Genomic DNA, 13,230 nt, shown 5'->3' with positions numbered 1-13,230 from the left:
GTTAAGGAAAAAAAAGCAAGTTACATAACAGTGTGTATCATGTGATGGTGCTTGGGGGTTTTAGCACAAGACCAAGCCCAGACAGGTACCTTCATAAATAGGTGTTGAAAGCTAAACACCCCAGATGTGATCTCAAGAAGGAAGGAGCTCAGAAGGGCCGAGGCCACCCTCTCCTTGACTCTGTGATGCTACTGATGCGTTTTGGACAAAGGCTTATCTCTCCAGCAACACAGCCCCACTCGGGGCTCAAACAGAGCTAGTGGGCCACTTGCCTGCCTGTAAAATGGGTTGGAACACCCAGGCCCTGAAGTCAATCTTCCTACAGTCTTGGGTTCTAAAATCCCCATTTTTTTTGTTGTTTGTTTGCTTGTTTGTTTTGTTTTGTTTTCAAATAGACCCTAGTTTACACCAGGGCAAGACAGGACAGGAAAGAGTCTCCAGGGGACTGGACAGGTACAACCCTGTCTGCCCAGCAAACAGAGAAAGCCCCACTCGCGGGCCCGGAGGTTTGTGGACTGCCCTTCCCGCCTGTGTCTGACCCCTCTCCCCTGCCTGGCATGACCCCACAGGAAGCCAGGGCTGTGTAGGGCCTGGTGCAGCCTCCTCCCGTCCAAGGTCCAGGGTCCAAACTTCCCCACTTCCTTCTCTTTCCTTGGCTCTCAGCCCAGGCTGCACATCATCTGGGGCGCTTTTTTACATTACTGATTCTGGACCTTGCATCTAGATAATTCATTGAATTAGCCTGGGGCAGATAGTGGCCTTCTTCAGGAGCTCCCCAGTGGTTCCCAGGTATAGACCAAGGTGAGAAGCACAGCTCCAGCGCCCTGGAGGACCAGAGGGCTTCCTGCCACTGCACGTGGGCTCTGCCCTCCCCCAACCCTGACATCCTGAACTTCCTGTTTATTGAGCAAAAAGCAAGGCAGAGGCATCAAGGGCCGCCCACGCTCTCCCTCCCCATGGCAGCCTGGGCGGGGGATGGAAGGGGGGGGTTGTCTCGAAGATCTTGGGGCTGAAGAGTTGGTTTCACCTGCACCTAAATCCTCACAAGTCCCCAACCCCTGCGTGCTGCCCCTCTGCCCCAGAATCCCACCTACCCCAAAAACTGCAAGGAGTTGTTAGTTCTGAGCCCCTGGGCGAGCACCTCGGCTCCCGCGGCTGTGATGTGGTTGTTCCCCAGCCTGGAAGGGAAGACAGAGGAAAACTGAGACAGAGAGCAGGGCGGGAGGACCCTTACTGCCCCCCTAGACCCAGGTCTGGGGAGAGGGGTGCACAAGGAGTGTGGCCCAGACGGAGAAACAGGGAAGAAAGGGTGGGGGACCTCTCTGAAGGGCGCAGGAACCAGTCCTCCAGCTCCAGCTGGAGACGCGGTGTGTGCTGCTCCAGCTCAGGGGGCTCACTGACTGCTCCTGCTTCCTTTTCCACCAGCAAAGGGGGAGGCATGGAAGAGCCTGTTTTGCAAAGCACTGTGACAGGCAGGAGCAGGAACCACAACAGTCCAGGGAGGCGGCTTCCCCAGGGAGGGAGAGTGACTCACTCTTCCACCCTCTCCTCTGACTGCGGGCGGGCGCTGGACCCTGCTTTCCTCCCACAGCCTGCCCCATCCATGGTGGCTGCGGGTGGCATCTACCTGTTTTGAAAGCGCCTGGAAGGGGGGGGTCGCGGAGCTGGTGGCTGAAAGAAAGAAAGGGATCCTGCTAGGCCTTCGGGCAGAGGTGGAGGAGGGAGTTTCAGCAAAATTTGGGCACCTCGGAGAGTTTCAGGGAGGTCCCCGGAACTCTCACCCACAGCTCCAGGCTTCCTGGAATAATACTGCCAGTTTCATCTTTCAGAGAAGTTTCACTCACTTTAAGCTGACAGACCTCTGACCTTCCTGGGTAACCAAGGGCGCCAGCTGCTGTGCTGGTAAGTCCAGTGCCCCCTCCTTCCCCAAGGCCTGCTTCCCACGGGCTGCTCCCAGCCAAGGACTGGGAGACCTGAGCCTCCTGTAGGGCACACTGGCTGGAGGACTCCCCAGAAGCCTCGGTCTTCTCTCCAAACTGCACTGGGGTCTAAGATGCTTCCTCCTGACAACCCTTCCTTCCCTCTCTCCCTCCCTCGGGGTCAGACCTGCGGCCCTCCCAGCCGCCCCCTCCAGCTCCCTTCCCCAGTTTCCGCCCATAGGCATTTCCCCCAGCAAATCTGTTGCGTATCTAATCCCTCCTTGGAGGACTGGACAAACAGGATCAACATGCTGAGAACTTACGTGATTTATCCACCATCTCTTGGGCACTAAGTTCTGGGATACTGTGCCAGCTTTCTATGTACATTAACTTGCTTAATCGTCACAGGGCTTCCCTGGTAGCTCAGCTAGTAAAGAATCTGCCTGCAATGCAGGAGACTCTGGTTTGATTCCTAGGTTAGGAAGATCCCCTGGAGAAGGGATAGGCTACCCACTCCAGTGTTCTTGGGCTTCCCTGGTAGCTCAGCTGGTAAAGAATCTGCCTGCAATGCAGGAGACTCTGGTTTGATTCCTAGGTTAGGAAGATCCTCTGGAGAAGGGATAGGCTACCCACTCCAGTATTCTTGGGCTTCCCTGGTAGCTCAGCTGGTAAAGAATTCGTCTGCAATGCAGGAAACCCTGGTTCGATCCCTGGGTTGGGAAGATCCCCTGGAGAAAGGAAAGGCTACCCACTCCAGTATTCTGGCCTGGAGAATTCCATGAACTTGGAAAGTCCATGGAAAGAGTTAGACATCACTGAGCGACTTTCACTTTCTAATCATCACAACTACCTATGAGTTATGAGCTATAATTACTTTCTCCATTTTATAGAAGGGAAAACAGAGACACAGAAAACAGAGGTCACTGTGTGACCCAAGGTCACACAGCTAATGAGGATTCAAATCTCAGGGATGCTGGATCCAAACCTTGATCAGTCTGGCTCCAGAGCCCCGTGCTCTCAACTGAGATGCTATATTAACCCAAAACACAGATCTCTCAAGTTTTGCTACCCTACAGCCCTCCCTGGAGGTTGCACCAGCCCAGCTCTGGCCACAGCCACTCTTCGCTTCCTGAGCTGAGGGTAGCAGGTGATGGAGGCAGAAGAGAGTCCTCAATACAGAATGGTACCTCTGGTGTTGGCCTCAGCGGCCCTGCCCGAGATTGAGTCAACAACTTTAAAATGGCAGCTCATCCCCAAATGCATGGAAGCAATTCTTCACTTTGAAGCTGAAACTCCAATATTTTGGCCACCTGATGTGAAGAGCTGACTCACTGGAAAAGACCCTGATGCTGGCAAACATTGAGGGCAGGAAGAGAAGGGGGTGACAGAGGATGAGACAGTTGGATGGCATCACAGACTCAATGGACATGAGTTTGAGCAAACTCCGAGAGATGGTAAAGGACAGGGAAGCCTGGCGTGCTACAGTCCATGGGGTCACAAAGAATTGGACACAGCTTAGCGAATGAAAAACAACCCTGCCTCATAAACCCAGGAGACAAGAACATCTCAGAGAGAAAAAGAAGCCAGGCCAACCCATGGACCAGCTGGGGGGATGATGCAACGGTGTCAGATGGGAGAGAGCTTCCAGTTGAGGCTGAGAGGGTGGGGAGCAGCAGAAACTCGGACTTACCAGACTAGAAAGTGAAAGTGTTAGTTGTTCAGTCCTGTCCAACTCTTTGCGATCCCACAGACTGCAGCAGACTCCTCTGTCCACGGAATTTTCCAAGCAAGAATTCTGGAGTAGATAGCCATAGCCTACTCCAGGAGACCTTCCCAACAGAGGGGCGGGAGCCATGTCTCCTGCATTGCAGGCATATTCTTTGCTGTGTCAGCCAGCAGGGAAGCTCAGCACTAGACCCACCAATAGAAGGACTTTCTGAGAGCTTTTTGGCAACTGGCTGCTTCTGTGGTGGCAAGTGACTGCTGCATTCCTACCGCGACCCAACACGTGCTCAATGTACCATCAGGGAATGGATCATCCCAGAGAGCCAGTGACACTCTGAGACACAGGGAAGAAAAAAAGTCCTGGAAACCCTCCTCAGTCCTGGGGGCTAAAGGTCAAAGGGTAGGAAGTCTCAGTAGCATTGGTCCAGAGTTTTCTGGGGAGGTCACAGCATGAGTGAATCCCTGTTCAGAATGAGACACTGTCCTTGTTTTCAGCGAGGTGAGGTCATATGCCCACTATGGGGCGAGACCAGACCAAACTGACTCAGCTGTGGGGATGAAAGTCTCCAGGAACAGGGAAGCCCCAGGCTCACCTCAAAGCCAAGAAGTTCTGCTTGCACGCAAGGAGCCTGGCCATGGAGTGTGCACAGCCGTCGGTCAATTTGTTGTTGAACAGACTGGAAAGTTCCGAGAGAGAAGAGACATGGAGATAAAGCATAGTGGACAGTGACACCCCAACCCTGGGTAGCTGCCACCCTCAGGAGTCCCCTGCCCTCTGGCCATGCAAACTTCCCAGCCTATCACTCGCTCACAACTGCTGCCCAGGCGGCACGGCTTGGGCTGAGTCTGGGGACACAGGGCCCAACATCCACAGCCTGACTTACGCTAACTTCTGCAGCTGCTCACAGCGAAGAGCATGTTCAACCAGCTTGCAGATGCCTCGGTCTGAGATGTTGTTATCTCGCAAGCTACACAAAGACAAAATAAAGAAATCTGAACACAGAGCCAATGAGAGAGGGGAAAAAGTGAACAAAATCCCTAAAGAGACTTTTGCTTAACCCCGAAGTGCCAGCCTCTGAGCTACTGAGAAATGCTGCAAGGACAGAGCACCCCAAAAAGTGGACACTCCCCCATGCCTGGCCAGGGTGCTAATGTCATGCACTCGGTGGGGTGGAGGGCTTTGGAAGTGGGGACCCAGAGTCTCTACTAATGAACATTGGAATCCTTAGGAAGGCACTACCTAATTGGAGGCACTGTTTCCAGCTCTCTAAAAGAGAAAGGAGCATCGCGAAAGTTCCGAGGTGAGAAGGAGCATGGGGAAGGCACAGGGAACTAGACAGGCCACCACTGGGGGTCATGGTGGTTACCACCATCCAGGCGACCAGATGGAAAATCAGACAAGAGCAGCTAAGACTGTGGAAACAGGCATGCACCCTATGTCAGTACTCCTGCAAGCCAGCCTCTGCCTGGCAAGTCCCTTCCAACATTTCTCTTTGGGAACGGTGTTCCCCAAAGCTCACCTGATCACAAGATCATCATATAGTGCTCCTAAAATAAACTCTCTGGCCCCTTCTCCAGAACTGGTGAGTCTGCAAGTGTGGGGCAGGGCTCAGGGATCCGTGTGTTTTATTCACTGTGCTCATGATTCTGCATCTTTCGGTCAGTTTGGGGCCTGACTTAAAGGTTAACACCTCAGGCTCTCCGGAGTCCCTCAAAGAAGGTTCTGATCCTGGACAGTCACTTGACTAGCTATTTGCTGGTCCCTTCACCGGTGAAAAAGGAAGGAAGGTAAAGGGGGCCTCACTGGGCTCTGGTGGGGATTTAAAGAGACAGTGCATATAAAGGCCTGTGAGCACCTGGCACATAGTAAAACCTGTAATCTGATTGCTCAGACGTATGGAGCACTTCCCAATAGTACTGATGTTTAATCCTCTTTAATCTGATGAAGTAGGTACTATTATGATGCTCATGAGAGAGAAGGAAACTTGCTGAGGCCCAGCAAGCCAAGTGACTTCACCAAGGTTGCACAGGGTCTAGAAGATTGGAGCCTAGGTGTTCCAGCTCCATGTGTGTGTGTGTGTGTGTGTGTGTGTGTGTGTGTGTTCAGTCGCTCCGGCTCCAAAGTCTCCTGTAAACCACAACATCATACGGCCGGCCTCTCCCTTACGGCCTGTTAGGGGCTCTAAGGTCAGATTCATGCATGGGTGGGTCACGAAACCCACTCTGAAGGTCTGGAGCAGCCTTCTTAGACTGGAAACAGAACAGGAAGGAAAAAGAGAGCAGAGTGTACCAGGGTTAGTAAGAGAAAGTCATTTTGTGAAATTTCAGTTTGACATGTCTGGGTGCTTGCTTACCCTCTCCCTCACCGTGGGGTCGTGGTCCGAAAACTTTGAAAGCCATGGCCCTAGAGTCAGAACCAGGGTCTCAAGAAATCTGTACGCACGGGGCCCCTTGTGTACGGGGCTCCTTGGAGCCTGAGGGTTTCGGTTGGCATGGAGACAACTCAGAGTGGGAGAGACACAGTATGGCACCGTGGGAGAGAACCCTCCCTCTCTCTCCCTTTCTCTCTTCCCTACTTCCTTCCCTCCTGTCTCCGTCTCTTTCCCTTTCTGCCCCCCTCCCTCACTCCCTCTCTGTCTGTCTGTCTGTCCCTCTACCCACAGGAAATGCCCACTCAGCAGGCTCACGGCTGCTGCCTGCCCCTCCCCCGTAGCGATGGCGGTTTCAGTACTTAAGCGTGTGCAGGGCAAAGTGTGGTGGAGCCTGGTCAGGGACTTTCACTGCTAATGGAAATTTAAGCTGGTTCCCACAGACCGGCAGTCTTCACGGTGTGGCCTCTGAACCTCTTACAGCAGAATCACTCTGTTAAAAACTTAAATTCCAGGGCCCCCACCTCAGACCTACAGAATGAGAATTTGGGGAACAGGCCCAAGAACCTGTATTTCCACAAGCCCCCCTTTGAGCACTAGAACCAGACCATCCTCATCTTTCTCTGAAAAGAGAGGCACACCCCCAGTCTCCACCCAACCCTTCCAGGCCATGTGGGAGTCACGTTTCCCAGCCAAGGAGAAGGGATCCATTCTCTCTAGGGATCCATCCAGATCCATCCACCGAGGATCATCCAGACCAGAGGTTCTGGACCTCTTGGGGTTCAAGGACCCCTTCGAGAACTATGGTCCACTATCCATAAAAATGCTCGTTCATATTTCTATCAGGAACACAGCTCCCACAGACAGGTCTCAAAATTCCTGAGTGAAAAAAAAAATTATGATTCCTCCTTCCTGGGGAACTAGAGAATTGTGCTGCCACGTTCCACCTACCCAGCCAGACCCACTCTCCCCTTCTCCACCTGGCAGTCAGTCCTGCGGGGCTGATTCCTATAGACACCCTGACTGGGGGCTCCCTGTGGGTTAAAGCAAGAGTGAGGAGGAGAGGGAGGGCCAGGATTTACCTCCAGCCCTCGCCCTTCCAGGTTGCTGGTGCCTCCATCATTCCAGGCACACCCACCTCCCAGCCAATAACCACTCGCCCACCCCAACCCCTTCAGGCCTTGCTGCTGGTGTTCAGTCGCTTAGTGTCCGACTCTTTGCGACCCCATGGACTGCAGCACGCCAGGCTTCCCTGTCCATCACCAACTCCCAGAGCTTGCTCAAACTCATGTCCATCGAGTCGGTGATGCCATCCAACCATCTCATCCTCTGTCGTCCCCTTCTCCTCCTGCCTTCAATGTTTCCCAGCATCAGGGTCTTTTCTAATGAGTTAGCTCTTCACATTCAGGCCTAAGGAGGCTAACAGTCCTGTCCCTACCCCACCCCCAGGCCCAGGAGCCTGCATCATCCCTCTCTTCCTAACATCCCATCTGCTCTTCCTAACTACTGCCCAAGCTTTTGTAAGCTGTCCTTTTATTAAACTCTCCTCAAATCACCCAACAGCTTCCTCCCTATATATTCATATTTATCATATATATTAACTCTGTATCATATATATATTAGGGGCTTCCCAGGTGGCGCTAGTGATAAAAAAACCTGCTTGCCCAATGCAGGAGACTTAAGAGATGCGACTTCAATCCCTGGGTTGGGAAGATACCCTGGAGGAGGGCATGACAAGCCATTTCAGTATTCTTGCCTGGAGAATCCCATGGACAGAGGAGCCTGGTGGGCTACAGAGAACCAAAAAGAGTCAGACACGGTTGAACCAACTAAGGACAGCACAACACATATACATATCAACTCTCTGTGATACATATGCTACAATATTATTATATTATATTTAGAAACCCATGTCCTGATAACAAAAGCCACTACACAGTTTCTAATAGATATCCATGTACTTGCTCCACAGAGAAAAATGTCTCCCTGCTTTGGTCCAGGGAAAGGTATGTCACCCTAATATAGTCAAGGAGAGGTTTGTTCCTTGCTCAGGGTAAATAGAGGGTCCCCTAGAGTAGACATAAAGCCCTGGAGAGGCTGCGAGTCAATTGTAAGTTTAAGCTAAAACTTCCGCTTTCTCAGAGGTTTAAAACAGGGAGCAGAAATCCCCTTTCAAGTCTGGAAAGGAAGCTGGGAGCCTTCAGCACACTGGCCACCTGACCTGGGTGCGTCTCCGCCCTCGTCTGGGCCGTGGGTGCAGAGAGGCCCGCGGGGGCAGGGCACAGACGTCCCCAAGAGGGAAAGCTCACAGCTCCAGATGGGGGCCGAGAGCAGTACGGCCAGTTAGATCTCTCCACTACATACAGAGTTAAAAGCAGGTGAAATTCTGTGGCCACTGTCTGTCTCTTGGGTCTCCAAACTTCCATCTCATTGGGATTTGGAAGACTCTCAAGGGAGTATGGGATTAACAGGTGTGCTGTGCTTAGTCACTCAGTCACGCCCGACTCTTTGCAACTCCATGGACCATAGCCCACCAGGCTCCTCTGTCCATGGGATGCTCCAGGGGGTTGCCATGCCCTCCTCCAGGGGCTCTTCCCAACCTAGGGATCGAACCCAGGTTTCCTGCATTGTAGGTGGATTCTTTACCATCTGAGCTACCAGGGAAGTACCCTACCAAATATAAAATAAACAATAAGGCTTTACTGTATACCACAGAGAACTATATTCAATATCTTATAACAAACTAGAATGTAAAAGAATAGGAAAATAGACAGACATATATATATATATATATATATATATGTATGTATGTAACTAATTACTTTGCTGTATACCTAAGACAAATACAATATTGTAAATCAACTATACTTCAATTAAGAATAAGTTAATAAATAAATTTTTAAAAATCAAAATGAAATCTCTCATGGGGTGTAGTCACCTCTGATTTGAGGGTAGTTCCTAATACAGACACATATTACACCAAACTTTGCCTTTGACCTCAAGGCTGCCATGGTGCTTCTGAAGCCCATCCATAACACAGGTTGCTTGTGGGGAGCCGAGACTGGTAATGAGAAAGCTGTCAATTGTGAATCCCAGTTCTGCCATTTCCTGTGTGATCTTGGACAAGTTACCTTGCTTTGGAACCTAAAATCAAGGATGCTGGGGATAATAAGGGCTTCCCAGGTGGCATCAATGCCAATGCAGGAGACATAATATGTGGGCTTAACCCCTGGGTCGGGAAGATCCCCTGGAGGAGGGCATGGCAACCCATTCCAGTATTCTTGCCTGGAGAATCCCATGGACAGAGGAGCCTGGCAGGCTACGTTCACAAGGTCACCGAATCAGACAGAACTGAAGCAACTAAGGATGCATAGCACGGGGATAATAACATCCCTTCCTAGAGCCCAGGGTGGTTGTGGGGACTAAAGGAGGTAATTCTGGAACTTCCCTTGCGGTCCTGTGGTGAAGACCGCATGCTTTTTATGCAAGGGATGTGGGTTCGATCCTTGATCAGGGAACTAAGATCCCACATGCCTCACAGAGCAAAAAAATATTTAAAAATAAATTAAAGGAGGTAATTCTGGGGAAACTGAAATACAGTGTCTGACAGTCGGGCCATTCCATGAATTTCGACTATCGTTATCATAAGCTGAATCTAAGGTGCAGACTGGGGAGGGGGTCTCGGCTGGGTCTTTGCACACAAGGGGCTGGGCCTGGACTCCTGGCTCCCAGCATGAAGGGGGCTCCCCTACCTGCACCAGGATGGCAGCATTCCCACAGAGCCCAGCCAGCATCACCCAGCGTCACTCACTAAAGAGCTTTGCAGACGCCCAGGCAAGGCAGCAGCTGCTCCACGCCGATGTCGCCCACAGAGTTGTGGTCCAGCTGCAGGGCCACAGGCCGCCGGAGGTGGCGCAGCACGAAGGCCAGGGCGGCACACTCGGCCGGGCCCACACTGCAGAAGGTCAGCTTGAGGTGCCCAACGTTCAGCCTGCGCGCGGCCTCCCGCGCCAGCCGCTCCTCCTGCATCTCGTACAGGCTCCAGATGAGCCAGAGGAAGCCGGGCAGGGCGTGCATGCTCTTGGCCTCACCAGGCACAGCGGGTGGGATGGAGCAGAAGTGCTCGCGGAGGCTCCGGGTCAGACACCGCTGGACACAGTCCCGGCGCCGGAGCAGGGCCGTCTCAGAGGCCTGGCACTCGGCCAGCAAGCTCCAGTGCTCCTGGGACAACAGCCCCGCCAGGAAGGCCCCTGTGATCTGGAGGTTGTGTGACTCGGCCCCCTGCAGCAAAGCGGCCACACTGCCCTCTTTGCATCGCGAGCCCCGCAGGAATAATTTGGGCAGCACCCTGGCCAGCGGCGAACTTCCAGGCCTGTGACCTTGGAAGAGATGTCTGAGCGAGGATGGCGGGGTGTCTGCACTGAGGGCGAGGTAGAATGCAGCAAAAAAGCACTGGAAGGTGATATGCAGGAATTCCAGGGGGGCCGTACTCCCGGATACAACCCTCTTGGCGCGCACCAGGAAGCCAAGAGAAAGGTCCTCACTGTCGACCTGTGCCGCCTGCAGTTGTTTGGCTGAGAACACGTAGCAGCACGTGCCCAGGCCCCAGAGAGCCAGGCGGCCGAGGTGCAGGAGCGTGGGGAGCCTGCCCTGAATCAGGCTGGGTCCCAGACCATGGGTGGCTAAGGGTTGGGGGGAGGCGTGCAGCAGAAAGTGCCCCAGGATCAGCAGGTACATATCCGTGGTGGTCTTTGGGGACCCCTGGCCCTGCAGCAACAGTTCCTCGTGGCATTTGGACACCATCCAGGAGAAGACGGGCAGGTGGCACAGACCGTGCAGGGCCGAGGTGGCTCTGAGCAGGCAGAGGAGGCGGTCGGCCACCCCAGGCTCGCGATGCCGCTTCCTCAGGTACAGTTCGATGCCCTCTTCCGAGAAGCCCTTGAGGCTGAGTTCGATGCGCACGTGCTTTCGGAGGCTCGCGGATACCGCGCCTGGACGGCTGGTCAACACCTTGCGGGCGTTCTTTAGCAGGTTGCCCTGCAGAAGGTTGAAGAGCAGACTTTGGACTGACGTGGGGGCGGTCGGACAGCAGTGACGCTCCCGATCCGTGAACCTGAACCTGAACTCATCAAAGCCGTCGAAGGTTAAGAGGATGCGTTCAGGGTGGTCAAGGAGGAACTGGAAGACGTCCTGGGGGCCAAGGTCGGGCCAACAGCAGTGTTCAAAAAGCAGCGTCCGCACGCACAGCGGTTTCTCCAGGCACTGCAGCTGCCGGCAGCTGAACGGGAAGACAAAGAGAAATTCCTGGAAGGCCCGCCCCAAAGCCCAGAGCAGGTGCAGCTGTTGCAAGAGCGTGCTCTTGCCGCTGCCCGCCTCGCCCACCACCAGCACAGTGTCCGCCTCTTTGTTGAAATGGTCACACGTGCTGAAGAGCTCCTCCAGGCCTAGGGTGGTGGGGCTCTGCTGCGAAGGTCCAGCCACGCCCACCTCCGTCTGGATTTCCAGAACATTCTCTGTATACACGTCTTCCAAGCAAAGAGTCTCGGCTCCATCATAGGTGCTCAGGAAGCGAGACTGAGCTGATATAACGGTCCTCAGCTTGGACATGTACTTCTTACAGGCGGCATCTGGAAGACAGAAGAAGAAACAGAGGCGCTGGGACCATGGTGAAAATGGGCCCTGATGAGGGGTGGGCTGCCTCGGGGAAATGAGATGTGACACATGGGCAGTGCCCATCCTGGCTCTCCACTCACAAGCCATGGACTTTGAGGTTGGTCATGTAACCTTCCCAAGACTCAGTTTTCTCCTCTTTGGGACAGGAGAAGTGGTGGTCCCTACATTTTACAGGTAGGGACCCAGGTGAAAACTCGAAGATCAATGAAGATAATGTTCTCTGTTCACTGTCCAACAGGAAGTGCTCAAAAGACGTTGCCTAGCACCATTATCGTTACTGACATTGCAAAGAGCTGTAGAGAAGATCAGGAGCACCAGGCTGGGATCAGAAGACCTGCATCTTGATGTCTGTCCCACCATGTTGGTTCGGTAGACTTAGACAAGTCCCCTCACCACTCAGCCTCAGCTATTCTTTATAAAGGGAAACAGAAGGCTTAAGGACACAGGAGCTCAGTTTCTGAAGTCAGATACACCTGAGTTTGAAATCTGGGTCTACCATCCACTTGGGCAAGCGTCTCATCCTTTCTGGCTTTAGCATTCTTATCTTTAAAACTGGGAACAATCCACACCTTGCAGGATTGTTTTAGGAAGAAATGAGAAAAAGGAGAGTTTAAAAGAATAATGGCATACAGTTAAATCTCACAGAATGGTGTTTATTATCATTATGATTACTGGAAGCAGTAGGCACATCAGTGGCCCCTCTAAGGCCCCCACATTTTAATTCACAGCATGTGTGAATATGTTAACTTACTTGCAAAAGGGATTAGACAGATGTAATTAAACTAAAGATCTTGAGATGGGAAGCTTATCCTAGTTTATGTGAGTGGAGCCATCGGTGGATGGTATCTGGGCCACTGGGGCGCCCAGATCAAGGACCTGGACAATATTCCCTAATCAGGATCTACTTCCCCATCCTCTTCATACAAACATCTGCAATACAAGTTCTCATGTCTAGGATATGTCCACAGGGGTGCTGTTTTTCCTTTTGTTGTTGTTCAGTCACTAAGTTATATCCGCCTTTTGGGACCCCATGCACTGCAACACACCAGGCTTCCCTGTCCTTCACTATCTCCCAGAGTTTGCTCATAGTCATGTCCACTGAGTTGGTGATGCATTTCATCCTCTGCTGGCCTCTTCGCCTTTTGCCTTCATCATCCTCATATTATACCAACATGAGCAAACCACTCCCAGGGTCAGGGGTTGGTTCTTTTTATAGGAAATTGAGAAGTGATGGTCCAGAGCCCCAGGCGGTAGGACCACAGAGTATCACAGCCTCACTGCCCCCAACCAGGTACTGACCCATTTGTTCTCAACTCAAAGGCTAAAAGGTAACTTTCACAGAGCGCTCTGAGCACATTGAAGCTGTATTTATGGTCATTCAAAGGACAGGCCCTGTGATTGTTGTTTCCTCCTCTGTTCCCAAAACTGACAACTGTCTTTGCCCTTAATGCCACCTGGATAAACTAGGAGCGCTGAATGGAGACTGCAAAATATATATTTTTTCCTAATACTGTGATTTCCCATGCAGGATTTTGAGCTGCCAA

General features: G+C 52.4%; 1 protein-coding gene across 7 annotated transcripts in view; it reads right to left on the bottom strand.

Annotated features, from left to right (window-relative positions):
- Positions 1-13,230, bottom strand: part of NOD2 (nucleotide binding oligomerization domain containing 2) — a 36,520-nt gene that overhangs the window by 12,342 nt on the left and 10,948 nt on the right. For all 7 annotated transcript variants that reach the window (XM_061138481.1, XM_061138483.1, XM_061138482.1 and 4 more), the window contains 4 exons: positions 9,825-11,640; positions 4,529-4,612; positions 4,238-4,321; positions 1,095-1,178 (listed from right to left, as the gene is read on the bottom strand). In XM_061138481.1, the coding sequence (XP_060994464.1) occupies positions 1,095-1,178; positions 4,238-4,321; positions 4,529-4,612; positions 9,825-11,640 (2,068 nt within the window). The remainder of the gene's footprint in view (positions 1-1,094; positions 1,179-4,237; positions 4,322-4,528; positions 4,613-9,824; positions 11,641-13,230) is intronic.

The sequence above is a fragment of the Dama dama genome, chromosome 4 (assembly GCF_033118175.1).
Source record: "Dama dama isolate Ldn47 chromosome 4, ASM3311817v1, whole genome shotgun sequence".
NCBI classification, from domain to species: domain Eukaryota; kingdom Metazoa; phylum Chordata; class Mammalia; order Artiodactyla; family Cervidae; genus Dama; species Dama dama.
The sequence above is the reverse complement of the archived record's forward strand: the minus strand, read 5'-3'. Positions and strand labels throughout refer to the sequence as shown.